Raw genomic sequence first — 17651 nt, 5'->3', positions numbered from 1 at the left:
TTTAAAAAGTTAAATAAATAATAAATGATAAATGTATGAAACGGATATAACCATAGCACAGACGATACTAAGTACATACTTAACTATGGAACGCCGTTTACGCAACATTTTGATGATATGAATTTTATGACGCGATATGTGAATGAAATGCATCGATATGAATTGAATGGCGCGATATATGAATGAAATGTTTTGAATTGAATGTTTTGAATTGAATGTTTTGAATGAAATGTTTTGAATGAAATGTTTTGAATTGAATGTTTTGAATAAAATGTTTTGAATGAAATGTTTTGAACGAAATGTTTTGAATGAAATGTTTTGAATGAAATGTTTTGAATGAAATGTTTTGAATGAAATGTTTGAATTGAATTGAAAAGTCAAACTATTGGCGGTGTATGTCATTCCCGCTCGCGATTTTGTTTTAACCTCTTAGGCCTAAGCCTGGGTACCCTCATCTCCTTTCCACGCTGTCATCAATATGGATCCTTTACAGAGAATCCTAAGACCTGAAACATTGGAATACATATTTCCGGACCCAGGTCTGTTAGGATTCTCTGTAAAGGCAGCGTGGAGATGAGGGTACCCACGCTTAGGCCTAAGAGGTTGAGAAAAAAATCGCGAGCGGGAATGACATACGCCACCAATAGTTTGACTTTTCAATTCAATTCAAACATTTCATTCAAAACATTTCATTTAAAACATTTAATTCAAAACATTTAATTCAAAACATTTCATTCAAAACATTGCATTCAAAACAATTTATTCAAAACATTTCATTCAAAACATTCAATTCAAAGCATTCAATTCAAAACATTTCATTCATATATCGCGCCATTCAATTCATATCGATGCATTTCATTCACATATCGCGTCATAAAATTCATATCATTGAAATGTTGCGTAAACGGCGTTCCATACTTAACACTTAACAGCCCTTCCTTTGGTGCAATACAAAACATCATGAAGGTAAGAAATACCTCCATGATAACATAGGAGAACACGTGCTTGGCTAAAAAGAATGGGCATATATTAACGTTTGGTATATTTCTTGAGTTGATATTAGGTATGATCAATTTGTTTTAATATATATTTAGCGTCAGTCAGTTGTAGCTTGTTTCAGTACGCACTGAAAAAATAGACAACGGGTGTCATTGATGAAGATGAAAGAATAAAGCGGGGGCCACTGCCCCTTTCAGTGTCTCTGTGGTGCGCAGGATTTGTAACATAAGCTAGCTATTGTTCACATTCGCATTGTTTCAGCAAGAAGCAAGCCAATAATTTGAGTCGAAACTAAAAAATAAGTACACAGCTATTAGTTGCTCTCAACCCGAGGCAGAGCATTGGTTGTCACAGTGGTTGATGTTTTCTGAAATAAGAAATAATACCGTTTTAATTACGTGATTAAGCACCATAATCGTCACATACACAAAATATTAGCAGAAGATCGAAATACTAAGCAGAAGGTTGTCTTACTGTCAATGTTTGTGGGCCGATACTGGACTGAGCTTTTCGTCGCAACCAGCGTGACTTCATCACAGTTCGAACCTGCAATACAATATTTACTTATTCTTTTTATTTTACTGTATATATAAATTCTTATGATTGGTCAAATTACTTGCGTTGCGCGTACTGTCCTGTGATGGCGGCGCGTGTAATCCGTTACGCTTGATTGATACTAATGCATACACATAAATAAAATTAATGATTATTGGCCGACATAATAGTCGAGTGATTTACAACGGGCACACAGTTGTATTTTATCGACAAAATTAGCAATGTCCTGAACGGCGCCCCGTAATTTACACATATGCAAGTGATACAAACCTCTTTGCTGAACAAGCAATGAGTACAGAAAAGAAACACTCCCTGCGGTGCATTACACACGGTAAAAATGGTTGCTAAAGCTATACTTGAGTTCTTGGCAAACAGGCAAAGTATCCACGGCAAGCCTAAAAGTGGTAGCAAAGTCACCACACCTTTCAAAGTTGACCTAAATTATAAGTTAAACATACAACAATCAATATTATTGCCAAACAGTCGTTTTCTCAAGGGAGGCACAATCCCGCATCCCAAACGCAAGATTCCCTATGATGTCTATGAATTAGATATAATCTTAAGCGTGGTTCCTACCTAGAGACGTAACGCATGCGAGTTGACCAATGACAAGCCATGCCACTGTTCAAATAATCCATCGCTTGTCATTGGTCAAATCACTTGCGTTGCTTTACGTCCTTGCGTTGCGTAGCTAGTGGGAACCAAGCTTTAAGCCCCGTCTACAGTTTCAAACTTTAGGTGACAAAAAAATGTGATGTGTCAATATATGGACACGATGACGTCATATCACTACCATATTTGGGCACATCACATCAATTTGATAGTAGACGGAGCTTTATACGATTTGTTAATAGTCTACAAACCTGGCATCTTTCCATCTTTCGTTACTGTCACTTTTTTTGAAAATTATTCTACCGACGATTACGGACACAAATGAATTTACCTTCAAAATAAAATGAGTGAATATTAACAGTTTGATAGTGTAGATAGAGTTTTATATCAGATACACGGTTTATTAATTTATTTTAGAAAAATTGAACATTACAAACATACCAAAATGGTAACAAGTATTGGACTAATAAATGCATACAGAAGGGGACTGGTTATATCTATCCAGCATCTTCAATAAAAGAAAAAAAAATACAATCAAAATTGTGCTGAACTTAGTTACATAGTAATGATAATAAAACTACATGACGTTAAAATGAAATTAATTAACAACTGTATCGTGGACCTTACTTTCGAGGATTAGTTGCATGTCACCTGTTTACTTACATGTAAGGTTCGTCCGTGTTGTTGGTTACCATCCCATAACCATCAATGCAGACTGCGACAGAGACACCAACAATAACCACTGGTAAACCCCACCCTATTATCATATACGCACGCATGCTCAGTATATCTGAATTGAAGACGCGGACGATTTTAAGGTAAAGATTTACACCTTCGATTGTCATCCATGTAAACACACATAAGTATAGATAATGAAGAATAATGGCGATTGCTGTGCATAATCTCTGTAAAAAAAAAAGATTTTTTTATGATTTTTTTAGGCCTATTATCTGATTTGTCTCCACTTAACGATTTTGGAAGTACGTTCGTAATTATACAAATCACAATAAGTGATTTGACCAATCACAGCGATGGATTATTGGAACAGTGGCTTGTCATTGGTCAACTCATTTGCATTGCGCATACGTCCTTGCGTTGCGTCACTAATAACTGTCCATGGTTACAACTTGAATGTCATATTGCTAAATTACCTTTTCTTTAACGTTATCCACACCAACCAAGAAAAATAGTTGAGCCAATAGTAGCGATAATACCAAGTTTTTGTGAATGTTATTTCGCTCCGAGTGCCTTAATTCGCTAAGTAAAAGTAAAATGGATTGCACTTAAGAACTAGAAAGCCACTCCAAGAGTGCATACCTCCGCCTACTGTAAAATTCTCCTACATAAGATTTCTCCGGTAAAAAATATTATATTTATTTGTGTGTGTCTTAATGCTGTTTGTGATTTACGCTAATTTAACTACAATAGCATGTGTATGCGAGTTTGGTGTAATGGTTATGTAACAAACCTTTCAATTAACAATTATAGCTTCAGTTGACTAATAATAGAACAGCAACGCAAAAATCAAACGAGTGAATTTGAAAAGAGAATGAGATAGTGGATCGAGAGCTTATGTTTACCATTGGTTTATGCCCCAGCATCGTTTCGCGCGATTTTACCCTAACGTAAATGTATATCTATAGATGCCTATACGTGACTGTTATTTCTGTTATTCTTTACTCACTCAAAATACATGTAGACCAATAAGGTTAAACACAAGCAACAAACAGAAGAAACGCAAAGGATTGTGGTTATCATTGACAGTGCCTCTTGTGGGCCAGAGTTTAAATTCATGACGTCACTTCCGACTAGTATTGCATAACTTGTTGTGTGATCACATATACAGGTGGTCGAGTTATGTGATTCGTGGAAAGTTATACAATCACTATCAAACCACTCTCTGTGACGGCATAAACATATAGTGAGTAAGTTACGGTAATGTATAGAATATGAATAAAAGTAAGCGTTAAACCATAGCACCACATAATATTATCGTATTATTAGCACGTGAGGTCGCACGTCTAATCCAGTCAATCTAGTTAAGTCACGTCAAGTCTAGTCAAATCACGTCAAGCCGGCACGTCTAGTCACGTCATTTCTAGTCCAGTCACATCTAGTTAAGTCTAGTTACGTCACGTCATGTCAGGTCAAGTGACTTTCCGTCATTTCAAGTTATGTCAAGTCATGTCAAGTCACGTCAAGTCACTTGACTTGCCTAACTAAACAATACACTTACTTGTATGTAACATTCCAAAAAACACATTCCGTTATTAAGTCATCTGCTAATATTCGTTCAGTTACACTCTGAAAAACATATCCAATACATTTATAGTTGTTATGTCTTAAACTTAAAATAATGTGATTAAAAACACAATTGAAAACAATACTTATTGATATATTACCTTCAAGCGAAACGTACCTTTAGGTGTCTCATGGTAACATTAACAGGTAGCGGTATCTTGTTTAGTAGTGAATTAAACAAGGTGATTGTAACCACTCCTGAACCAATGAACCTTTCCTTACTTACAGACCTAAACATGTTTAAAGTATCATTTGTAAAGCTGTTTAATGTGTATTGCTACTATTATAATAAATAATTGTTTGGTTGGTGGATGTGCCCAAATATGGTCGTGATATACTCAAATATGGTAGTGATATGACATCATCATGTCTATATATGGGCACATCACATTTTGTTGTCAAATAAAGTTTGATACTACCGTAACAATCGACGAGTGTACACTGATAATATAAATTGTTCATACAACAAACTAATCAATTCAGTAATTACTAACTAAATAATGGCAGACCAAGAATAAGTTCATTTAAGTTGTTCCTTAAGTCTACCATGAGTCTACTTACTCTAAGTCAGTTGTCCCATAAAATAATGGCCGGTTTTGATAGAAAATGACGAGAATTAAGAAGTCATCTAAAAAATATTAAAGATAATTTTAATTTCTTCGTTTTAGATGCTGAAATAGATTCTGAGTTAAAGCATGTACTTAATTGTTATACAAGCTGTACTGACCCGGAATCAGTGGTAGTGAAATAGACATCGAAATACTACATCCTCCCCCATCATTCCCTCTGTCTACGTCTAATTCAATATCGAATGATGAGGAGGATGATGAAATCTTTCGGATATTCACAACTGAAAAAAAAGTAAATGTCAATTAAGTAAATTTGAAAAAACTATGTGTTATATTGTGTTAAGATTGCTTTGATATATTAAATATTATCATTATTAAGAATATAGATGTATATACATACATTGGTACTCGGAGTCGATCTCAATTATATCATCTTCAGGCAAAAGTGAAGCTGCGATTTTATATAAAACTTCATTCATTGAAACTATTTTAAACGTATCGTCTTCTTTCTAAAAAAAAACAACAAACAGAGATTACATCATCAGTAAAAGTAAAGTTTGATAGTGTAGATAGATTTTTAGACATGGCGCAAATAAAACATTAACTTTGCAGACTCTAGGCCTACAACATTTACAGATTTTGTAATGATAAATTAAGGGTTGTAATATAATGCACCCATTCAATTAAAAAACCCACAATACAATCAAAACAAAATGTGATGCTCCCATATATGGATATGATGATGTCGTACCACTATATTTTGGCGTATCACTGCCATATTTGGGCACATCACATTTTTTTTGGATAGTTTATACAGAGCTTAAGTGCGACACACTGCATAGGCTAATGCTTACCTCAATAGACGGTAACAACGTCGACGTAACAGTCAAAACATTCTATAAAAATCAAATCATATTTTTAGAAATATAAGAACATAAAACAAACAAAACTAGTTAGCTATGTCCGCCGATCACCACAAAAAAAAAATTGTTTCCTACGGGGTCCAATAGATATTTGGGAGACAAAAATTAACAATACTTTTTAATATTTTGTTATACTATTATATTATTTTCTTAATATAATTATTTAAATATCATACTTTCACAAAATTGAAGATATTTTCGAATGTTGTGTTATGTTTCACGTGCACCAGCATTTGGTCCAGACTGTGAAGACTTTGTAATTGGGTTTCTTTCTCATAAAACATTCTACCTACAAATACCTCGTTTGGTATGTACACAAAAGTGTAGTCACTAGTAGACCACTAAAATAAAAAAAAAAGAAACATGACATAGCTTTTACTGTGTGTGTATGGCCGACGCCTGTCGCGAACGACAATGCTAATTAGTTTTACATTCATCTGAATGATGGATGTACTGTTTAAAGCACCTTGGTTGGTCCCAAAATTGATCAAGGGCTTCTCTCGTCCAGTGCACATCTTGACTAGAGGAAAGGCATGGGCCAATACGTCTGAGGCAGATACTACTACTAGATGCAGGGGCTGCTATAAGAGTCAGCAGTGCTGATTTAAAATGCCTAATGGGACCCCAGCTCAATATACAGCACCCGATACTCCCAGATGGTTTCCCATCCAAGCTCTAACCAGGCACAACGTTGCTTAACTTCAGTGATCTGACGAGAACCGGTATTTGGCGTTACAATGATTTATTTACATTTTAATTAATTAATATTATGTATGGTATTCGTCGTACCGATAACGTAGAACGATCTTCTAGTTTATCTAAAATATAAAAGAAAGTTGTATAGTAATATTCAAAGAAAATAGGCGTACACTTATAATAAAATAAAATTAAGTGTACTAATTGTTATGATACTACAAAATTTCGCTTTTAATTATTAACAGGTTATCAAGTAAAATCTTTCCACTGAGAATTGGGGTTTTCCGAATTGTGTTTGTACACACAACGGAAAAGCTCAAAGGCTGTACACATCTTAGAATCGTTTTAATTTCATTATTCAAATATTACCTGCTTGTTCAGTTGATACCATCCCCTCGTTCGTTGTCGATATGTGACCTGTGGTCAAAGACTGACCTGTTGTCAAAGACGTGGTCGTAGACTTATCTGTGGTCAAAGACGTGGTCGTAGACTGACCTGTGGTCAAAGACGTGGTCATAGACTGACCTGTGGTCAAAGACGTGGTCGTAGACTTATCTGTGGTCAAAAGACGTGGTCGTAGACTGACCTGTTGTCAAAGACGTGGTCGTAGACTGACCTGTGGTCAAAGAAGTGGTCGTAGACTCACCTATGGTCAAAGACGTGGTCGTAGACTCACCTGTGGTCAAAGACGTGGTCATAGACTGACCTGTGGTCAAATACGTGCTCGTAGACTGACCTGTAGTCAAAGACGTGGTCGTAGACTCAACTACCAAAACAAAATAAATGAAAGCACAATGTTACTTTAATAACGCACAACAAAAAGTCGATTTCTATTCAAATGCACTTTTTTTTTTGGGGGCGTTTTTAATAATAGTTGGCACATGTAAATACGATTTTTTTTACCAATTTCACAATTTCTCCCAGAATAGCCATCCAGACAGGTACAGTTGTAAGTGTTTTCCATATTAACACACTCAGCACCATTTTCACAAAGCGAGTAATAACTACAGTAATCCATTTCTAATATTGTATTTTAAAAAAGCAAATAAATTAACGTACCGTATTAAGTTTAAGTAATTCAAAAACTATAATCAGGATCGTATCGAGGATGTTTTAATATCCTTCGCAATTAGATACACAATCATTATTTTGATGAATATAACAACTTACCTCTGCATCCAATAAGTTCAAAGCGAATACAGACTTGAGTCTGCCAATCCACAGCAATAATACGTATAAAACGAGCAACGACCGAGTAATAAAACAGATTCGTCACCGGCGTGTTACGATCAAAATTTCCATCAAACTTTAAACAATTTAAACCGTAAAATATTACAGTATTTATTAATCTATTTTTATTCATTGCTTTTTCTCACCCAACAGGAAACCACAATGGGTCAATTTGATTGAGAGTTCAATAATTAAAAATTAGCATTCAACTACTGTATTCACGTTGTTCGCATTTCGTTATTTTAGTTTTGTTTCCCATTAAAGACGCAAAGCGAGGACGTACGCAATGTGATTTGACTAATCACAAGCAATGGATTATTCGAACAGTGGCTTGTTATTGGTCAACTCAGTTGCGTTGCGCGTATGTGCTTGCGTTGCGCATACGTGCTTACGTTGCGTCTCTAGTGCAATAGATGCATAAAACAATAATACATTAATATCACATATTACTATATCTACATAAGATTTTACCAGAATACTTAGTTCTCCATTTCGTTCGTTCATCGCATATTCAAAGTGAACACCATCTGAACTGTAATTCACATGGTAACTTGTCACCCACTCCATATTGTCACAACCTTGTAGAATCGTCCCAGTGACAAGTTTATCAGCGCCAAGATCAGCTTGAATCCACTCCTGCGAAGAAGAGTTGGCACCACGCCAACCTACATCGGTTCTTTGTAGCCTACTATGAATGGCTTGTTCAGGGTTACTAGATACCAAGATATTTTCATCAGGTATCGTGCTATCTTCCATCCCAAGGAAACTACGACAGACCGCTGGTGTGTACAAAGAAAATCATTCACACTGATGACGCATGACAAAATAATATTTGTATTGACAATATACAATAAATACAGTAAATAAATTTAAAGAGTAAAAACATCAAGAGAATAACAATGATTTGACCAAACACAAGCGATGGATTATTCGAACAGTGACGCATATGGTTAAGTTGCGTCTAGGTCATTGCGTTGCGTCGCTAGTGGGAACCACGCTTTATGACCATTTACACACAACGCAGAGCGGACGGGCGGTTTCCGCTCAGGATAGATACAGATTCTACGTGGGACAAGCTACGCAGTTTTCTGCTTACCGTTACCGCTCGTCTGTGTAAATTGGCCTTTACGGGAAAATAGGCCTACTATTTGACGTTTGATTCAAAAGAGTATGGAGCCTAGGGCGACAGTACCTCAATAAAAACAAAGATGTTTCTTATTGTTATCGTATTAAGGCATCTCAGACTGCGTCATGCGACGAGGCCCGAAAGAAACGTCTTGACTCGTCGGTGCTGTCGGAGTTGAATTCCGACGAGACGAGACGAGTCGTCTTCAGACAGCGTCAGGCGTAGTTTTTATGTCGTCAGAAGAACTTTAAACATGTTTAATTTTCTCCCGACAAGGCAACTCGTCGGGCCTCGTCGTACGACGCTCTCTGAGTTGGCCTTTACCAGCTCATTTCTTGTTTACAGTCATTTGTGTTGGCATAATACTAAAACTTAACTCACCCTTTTCACAAAATACGGTATATTGTTCGTCACAATCGACAATTTCCCAGTGTCCATCAACATACGCCGTACAGTCTCTATCTATACCATTACCGGAAACTGGTAGCAAGTTCCATCCGACTGCAAAAAGAATAATCATTTCTTTAATTCAAAATTATCAAGTTAGGCTACTATGTCCAAAGCCTATACACACGGTCTAGCAATATGAACAGCACTTAAGCATAAAAAAAGATGTCACGGAAAAACCCATTTAGGCCAACTCAGACAGCCTTGTACAACAAGGCCCGACGAAACGTTTCGACTCGTCGGTGCTGAATGAGTTGAATTTGACTCGTCGGTGCTGTCTGAGTTGAATCACGACTGGACGAGTCGTCTTGAGATGGCGTCGGGCATAGTTTTTAGCTCGTCATTCAACGTGTTTAATCTGAGTTGGCCTTCACATGCACGCAAAACTGGGACTTCTAAATCTTGGTTCCCACCAAGGAAGAGAGTTTAACTCTTCCCTGGTTCCCACTATGTTCCCACTCTAGGATGCGCAGGACGTGAAAATAACTTTCGCTTGTGATTGGTCAATTCGCTAGTGTTGCGCCTACGTTCTTGCATTGCGCCTAAAGCTTGGTTCCCCTAGGACGTAACACAAGGACGTAGACGCAACGCAAAACGAGCTGACCAATCACACGCGACTGTTGTTCGAATAATCCACTGTTTGAGATTGGTCAAATCACTTTGCGTTGCGTTACGTCCTTAAAGCGTGGTTCCCACTAGCGACGCAACACAAGGACGTAACGCAACGCAAGTGAATTGACCAATCACAAGCGATTGCTTATTCGCTTGTGATTGCTAACTGTCTATAACTCCGCTTGTCATTGGTCAAAACGCTTGCGTTGCGTTTACGTCCTTGCGTTACGTTCTAGTGGGAACCAAGCTTGAGTGGGAATCAAAACCAACGCTTACGTAATTGTTGATCTCCATCTATACGTGTTGACCACACAAACTCTTCTTCTGTATCGTTATCGTTTAACGCCAACCAAAACGAAAGTCCAATCGAGCGAATCGCCTCATTTTCCTTTTGTGTCTTAATAATTGGAAGATCGGCGTCAAGATCTTTACACAGTGCAGAAGCGTTGGAGAACGGTACAATGTCTGGTAGGATGTAATACAGCTTATCGCTGAATGGAAGGCTTCCAACTAAAAAATAAACAAAACATTGTAGTAGTACTGAATTACAGTAGATCCCGACGTGTAGTAGTACTGAATTACAGTAGATGGACGTGTAGTAGTACTGAATTACAGTAGATCCCGACGTGTAGTAGTACTGAATTACAGTAGATCCCGACGTGTAGTAGTACTGAATTACAGTAGATCCCGACGTGTAGTAGTACTGAATTACAGTAGATCCCGACGTGTAGTAGTACTGAATTACAGTAGATCCCGACGTCTTACAAATGGTTTTACATTGACGTTTGCAAGTATCCTGAAGCTCTGTCTACACTAAACTAGAAAGCCACTCCGAGAGTGCATACCTCCGCTTACTGTAAAATTCTCCTACATAAGATTTCTCTGGTAAAAAAAATATATATATATATATATTTGTGTGTGTCTTAATGCTGTTTGTGATTTAGGCTAATTTCACTACAAGCATGTGTTTGCGAGTTTGGTGTAATGGTTATGTAACAAGCCTTTCAATTAACAATAGCTTCAGTTGACTAACAATAGAACAGCAACGCGAAAATCAAACGAGTGAATTTGAAAAGAAATAGGTTTTTTAAACTACTCGCATAAAAAAACGTGCACATTAAATCAAATTATGTTTTAAAATTACAAATCACAAATTATAACTCTTGGCTCTTGTACAAAGTACTTGGACAAGTAGTTCTCGAGAAAATGCAATTTCAGTTTACTTTTTACTTTAAGACTGCTCGCCGGCTTTTGAAAAATTCTGTCCTGTCTTTTAACACTAGCAGGTCTGAAAAGTATACTCAAAAAGTGGTCCAGAATTGAGATCATGGTCCAAATGGTCCCAAAATTTAATGGAATGGTCCTTGACCACATATCTATCTGTATATTCATTTTGATAAGATCTTGTAATTACTTTTTGAGTAACCTGCTAACAAACAAACAAACCAACACACGCTACTGATTACATATACCTCCTTAGCGGAGGTAAACAAGGGTTTAAAATTGTGATGTTCCCAAATATGGTAGTGATATGCCCAAATATGGTATTAATATGACATCATCATGTCCATACATGAGCACATCACATTTTTGTCACATAAAGTGTAGATAAGGCTTAACAAAAATAAAGCTAGAAAGTTGTAATTGAAAGAAATTCAACAGTTCTTTTCAGAACCAATGTGGTGAACTGCAAACTCAACATTTGATTTCGCCATGCAAACCTTCAACCAATATATTACTAAATCATAAATATTACGTTTTTTTTTGTTTTTTTTTTGTTTAGTCACAATAATCATAATAACGTTTAGTAATATAAGATATATACAGTGATTATTTACAAAGACCACCTATATAGTATTGATTGTGTTAAACTTGGTTCCCACTAGCGACGCAACGCAAGGACGTAACGCAATTTGACCAATCACAAGCGATGGATTATTCGAACAGTGGCTTGTCATTGGTCAACTCGCTTGCGTTGCGCGTACGTCCTTGTGTTGCGTCTCCAGTGAGAACCACGCCTTACAGACTACATCATGAACATTACTACGATTTCATTCACATCTGCTCTGTCTACACTATAAAAACTTCATTTGACAAAACAATGTGTTATGCCCATATATGGACATGATGATGTCCTATAACTCCCATATTTGGGCATATCACCACCATATCACACTTTTTTTGTCAAACTAGTTTGATAGTATAGACAGAGCTTTACACATCAAAACAAAAATACCATAGTATTACGCTTTACCTTTTTCACAAACGATACTCAAATTCCATTTACATGAAATATCACCGAATGTGGCTATCGGCAAAGCAAAGCAACATTCTTCGCCATTTCCATAATTTTCATCATTTGGCTCACCCACTTGCCACGCTAAAAAGAGTAGGTATAGCAGAAATAATCAAAACGAGTAGCAATAGAAATATCGACGAAGACGGTCAACATTGTGTCAACGACATAAAGACTCAATGTTAATCGCACTAACTAGACTTAATGCTTAGTATCTATAACGAAAATATCTCATTTAAAAATAAGATATCTTAGTTTTTAATAAAGATATCTCTATTTAAAACTAAGATATCTCTTTTGAATAATAAGATATCTCTATTTAAAACTAAGATATCTTAGTTTTTAATAGAGATATCTCTATTGAAAACTAAGAACTCTTGTTAATGATTAAATGACTGTTTGGCCCGCCATACTTAAGTTATGGTGACTCTAAATTGCCCTAACGTATGTTTAATCCAGTAGTTTGCACTGATTGGTGTTAGCATGAACATCAAAATGTCAAAACCTAAAAGCGAGGCTTAGAAATATTGAAAAGGCAATTTTATCCGCAAGATTATATCTTGCAGTTTCCATTTACTGTTTAATGGGCAGCTTTTTTGTGCACACATTCAGTTTATCAGGCGCACTTGGTGTAATGAATTTATGTTAATTCGTGAATAATTATCGGATTTGATGAAGATTGAAATGTTGTTAAATGCGCGACGGATTGTAATTTGTGTGAATTGAAAGCATGAATTGATATAGAGATATACGCAAATTGCGTATTCTCGATATACAAATCGACTGAAAGCACCTAATGATGAACAGAAGTGTGGAAGTTCTGTGAGCATAGTGGCTATATGCGGTAATAATATTAATCATTAATATCAGGAGGCTGTATCTCAAGCCTTTGTTTTTCATTTTGACATCATTATATCAATGAAAAAAAAAGTCTATAAAAGCATTACCATCAAAATACGTTAGTGGGTAGTTATCGGTATATGTTGTCCAGAAATAATCACGATTGGTAACACGATCGTTCAAAGCCAACCAAGTCCATTTGTGTAAATCATGTGGAATATCCTTCATACGTTGGCTTTCTTCTTTTGTTTTAAACACAGGCAAATGCGCATCATATAGAGTGTCACACAACTGCATTGCGGCCGAGTTGTTGGCTATCTTTGTAGCTGTATAGTACATTTTCCCAGCCACTGCTGTTATTGCGAGGTAATTCTGTTTGACTAAAATTAAAAACAAAGAACTAATAATAGAAACATGACAACGCAAGATACTTTTTTATTATAAAAAAGTGTTTTCCTGTTAACGAAACACAACTTTGATTGTTAAAACAATCATTGAATCGAACTTTCTCCAGACTGGCTGAATTGTATTACATGTATAAAGCATATGTTTTTCTATTTTACATTTTTGGCATTTATCACTATCAGCTAATTTCTATAGTTTCAAATTTTTTCTACATGCTATAATTCTGTGTAACAATTTAAAGTTGAATTGGGCAACTTTTACAATATATTTGATGTTTAAAACTTTATTACACCATATTGTGTGCCAATTTAAATCGACACCAAATTCCTGTTCCCATTTCACTTGTGATTTTGGGATAGATACTTTACTATTAATAAGATATCTATAAAACGTAGATGGTTTATTTATATTGATTCAGGATGGCATTGATATCAGCAAAGTATTCAATTAACCCGTTGTTTGTATTACATAACATTGGAATAAACCTTTGATATGTTATTAGTTCATTACCAACAATTATATCATTGATTGTTTTGATACCAGAATCAGGAGCAGAAGTACATTGATTTGCCATCCAATGTTACATACTTTTCCCATAATTGTTGAGATTTAATTTCGTTTACAGTGTGTGGTTCTGTACTTAACATGTTATTTAGAATCACAACAGCTTTTAATAATTGTTGATAGAACACTGACACATCTTTTAAAATTGTATAATTTTCAGTATTAATGTTACTAATCTTAAGTGTACATTCTGGGTACATTTATAATGTCTCGGGATAAATTTCCATTTCTCAGGATCTGGGCTTAGCAACAAACGCTTGACCCAGCTCAGTTTTAGAGACTTCGTCGTCGTCGTCAAAGCAAACTCTGATCAGAGCGTGGCTTCTCTAACAGCATTCTGAAACCATCTCCTGTCTTCTGTCATCCTACTTGCTTGCTCAATAGAGCCAAACACATCTGTTATAGTCTTTTCCCATTTGCATCTTGGTCTTCCTCTTCTTCTCTTCCCTGGAATATAAGCCTCCAACACTCTCTTCTTTATTCCATCTTGCTGCTTAATGTGACCAAAATAGCACAATTTCTGCTTTTTAACATACTGCAGCAACCAATCATTTGATACTCTAAGCTCCTTTCTTATGCTATCATTTGTGCGGTGTTGAGTCCATGGGACTCGCAAGCTCCTTCGGTAGCATTTGTTTTCAAAGGCTGTGATGAATTTTTCATCCCTCTTGCGCAGTACCCAGGTCTCGCAGGCATATGTGGCCACTGGAAAGGCACATGCTTTGAGAATGTGCAACTTGGTCACTTTATCTTGTCCACGCCACAGCTTTTTCATCCCAGTGAGAGCTTGCAATCCTATGGTCAACTGCTTCTGATTTCTTTGGTGTTATCTACATCTCCTTGTATCCTGGCGCCAAGGTACATGAAATTGTCAACCTCCTCCAATGCGGATCCACTTATTTCTATGCTCTGCTTGTCTTCATTTGTCACTTGCCAAGAAACAGTAATGACTTTGGTCTTTTTTGCATTCATTTTTAGACCATGAGATATGCCTTCTTCATTCACCGAGTCAACAAATCTGCTGAGGCCAGGTCTTGACTTCGACATCAATGCTGCATCGTCTGCATATCTTGGTCACCCAAAGTTTTCCCTCCAACGTGTAGCAGATCGTAACTTTCAGACCATTCTTCTGTCATAGCTTATCGCATTATGTCTTCTGTATAAATGTTAAACAGAGCTGGAGAAAGAATGCAGCCATGTCGGACGCCATTCTCAATGGTAAACCAATCAGTTGTTCCTCACTCAAGCCTTACTGCCGATTGCTGATCTAATTAACTCTATCACATGTTCTGAAAACCCCATCTTCATCATGATGGACCAGAGTTGGTTATATCTGGCATTGTCAAAAGCTTTTGATTAGTCTACAAAACAGATGAACAAATCTTGTTGCATTTCCAGACATTTGTGAATCAGCATCTGAAGATTGAAGATGTGATCACGAGTTCCACGATGTTTCATATATCCCGCTTGTGATGCAGATATCTCTTCACTCAGTATCCTTGTCATTCTGGCAAGAATGATTTTAAGCATGATCTTGCTTGCATGGCATATAAGTGATATGGTTCTATAATTCCCACATAGCTGAAGGTCTCCTTTCTTTGGAAGTGGAAGAAATCTGCTTGATCCAATCCAAATGCCTTTTGTTTTATTTTTATTTAATTTCAAGCCTGATATGTTACAGAATTTTTGAATTTCCTCAAAAAAATATTTTAAGCTATGTCCATCATGCGTGAAATTTACAGTATCATCTGCTAATTGGGCAATTTTAAAAATTGTATCTGAAGCATTTTCTGTACTTGGTAGTGTGATGCCTTTGCAGAGTGTATTCGCTCTTATATTTATTGACATTATTTCGGCAACTAAGATAAATAATAAGGCAGACAGTGGACACCCTTGTCTAACCTGCCAACCATTGTTTATCACTTTACATTGTGTATCAGTATACATTAAGTTAATCCATTTTATGAACTATTTGCCGAAGCCAAACTTCTCAAGTGTTTTAAGCATTAGCTTTCTGTCAATGGGAATCAAAAGCTTTAGTAAAATCAAGAAAGATCATTGCACCAGGTATATTTTTATCTTTTGTAACATTTAGTAAGTCGTCTACTAGTCTAATATTTTCTCCGCCGACACTTCCTTTTATGCTTTTTGGTCGTTGCTTATTATCAAACCAATAATGTCGTGCATTCGGTTAGAACGGGCGTGTGCCATAATTTTATACCGGTAATCGTTAAAGTAAAGTAATTGGCCTCCAGTTTTCTAAATTTTCTCTCTCATCTGATTTGAATATTAGATTTATTATTCCTATTCGCTGTGAGTTGGATAATTTATTTTGATTGTAACTATAATTTAAAGAATTGCATAAAATTTGTTTAATTTTATTCCAGAAAGTTCTATAAAATTCGACTCTTAATCCATCCGATCCTGGACTTTTATTTAGATGCATTTTCTCAACAGTTTCTAGAAAAATTCCATCACATTTTTTGCAGAGTCACATTGTGAAAGTGTGTTCACGTTTGTATTTTCTAGGTAATCTTTTATATTTTCTATCTGTTGATATTTCTTTATTGCATTATATTATATTTTATGTCTTTCAACCATGTTAATGGTGACGTATGGTAAGCACCATGTTAATGGTGACGTATGGTAAGCACCATGTTAATGGTGACGTATGGTAAGCACCATGTTAATGGTGACGTATGGTAAGCACCATGTTAATGGTGACGTATGGTAAGCACCATGTTAATGGTGACGTATGGTAAGCACCATGTTAATGGTGACGTATGGTAAGCACCATGTTAATGGTGACGTATGGTAAGCACCATGTTAATGGTGACGTATGGTAAGCGCCATGTTAATGGTGACGTATGGTAAGCACCATGTTAATGGTGACGTATGGTAAGCACCATGTTAATGGTGACGTATGGTAAGCCGACAGGTTTAGCATATATGTTTTTACTTAGATGACAAATTTCGTTTTTGTAAAAGCACAAGTTAACGGAGTACTTACTCGAACGTTTCGATCTCTATCAGAGATCCTTCTCAACTGACTGCGGAGTGTTAATGCAGCTTGGTCATTCTTGACGTCATCTGTTGATGACGTTGTACGCCTCCGGTTGTAGGTTGGAGGTTGTGCGGGGCTCGGCCAGGTGATGTGTCTATCAAATCATTGTACAAATGCGAGAGTTCGTGGGCTCCAGTGTCCCGGTTCATGGTCTTCTCTTTATTTCTCCTTATATGTAATGATTCTCTAATCTGTCTGTCTTTGCGTTTAGGCTCTTTGGTTAAGATGGTAGCCTCCCAGTTCGGTACATGATTGTGTTTTATGACATGTTCTGTAATGGCAGATTTGTGTATGATCGAAGATGTGGATGTTCTGGAGGCCCTAGTCATTACTCCCCCCGTGTTTGTTGTAACATCTTTTTTGTGATCATTAATTCGTGTTTGTAATGCCCTCCCTGTTTCCCCAATATAAA

General features: G+C 36.4%; 3 protein-coding genes across 3 annotated transcripts; all 3 read right to left on the bottom strand.

The window, feature by feature from the left end:
• Nucleotides 1–908: 908 nt before the first annotated feature.
• Nucleotides 909–8641, bottom strand: LOC140055607 (uncharacterized). Its single transcript, XM_072100943.1, has 20 exons — nucleotides 8357–8641; nucleotides 7826–7961; nucleotides 7559–7675; nucleotides 7332–7421; nucleotides 6749–6777; nucleotides 6136–6300; nucleotides 5891–5932; nucleotides 5437–5545; nucleotides 5195–5317; nucleotides 5029–5095; nucleotides 4586–4697; nucleotides 4403–4470; nucleotides 3851–4066; nucleotides 3318–3423; nucleotides 2830–3071; nucleotides 2608–2674; nucleotides 2418–2497; nucleotides 1825–1990; nucleotides 1474–1545; nucleotides 909–1366 (listed from the first exon to the last, which is right to left on the bottom strand). Exons 1-20 carry the CDS (start codon nucleotides 8639–8641, stop codon nucleotides 1313–1315), a joined length of 2346 nt encoding a protein of 781 aa, XP_071957044.1. The 3' UTR covers nucleotides 909–1312.
• A 600-nt stretch (nucleotides 8642–9241) lies between these two features.
• LOC140055605 (macrophage mannose receptor 1-like) lies at nucleotides 9242–14185 on the bottom strand. The gene is made up of 5 exons (XM_072100942.1): nucleotides 14122–14185; nucleotides 13314–13586; nucleotides 12325–12450; nucleotides 10347–10580; nucleotides 9242–9512 (listed from the first exon to the last, which is right to left on the bottom strand). The coding sequence occupies exons 1-5, from the start codon at nucleotides 14183–14185 to the stop codon at nucleotides 9340–9342; spliced, it is 870 nt and encodes a 289-aa protein (XP_071957043.1). The 3' UTR covers nucleotides 9242–9339.
• Nucleotides 14186–14485: 300 nt separating this feature from the next.
• Nucleotides 14486–14950, bottom strand: LOC140055604 (uncharacterized). The gene has a single exon (XM_072100941.1). The coding sequence runs from the start codon at nucleotides 14948–14950 to the stop codon at nucleotides 14486–14488; it is 465 nt and encodes a 154-aa protein (XP_071957042.1).
• Nucleotides 14951–17651: the final 2701 nt, after the last annotated feature.

Source organism: Antedon mediterranea, chromosome 7 (assembly GCF_964355755.1).
Source record: "Antedon mediterranea chromosome 7, ecAntMedi1.1, whole genome shotgun sequence".
NCBI classification, from domain to species: Eukaryota; Metazoa; Echinodermata; class Crinoidea; order Comatulida; family Antedonidae; genus Antedon; species Antedon mediterranea.
Note: the sequence above shows the minus strand (reverse complement) of the source record. Positions and strands in the feature narration are given on the sequence as shown.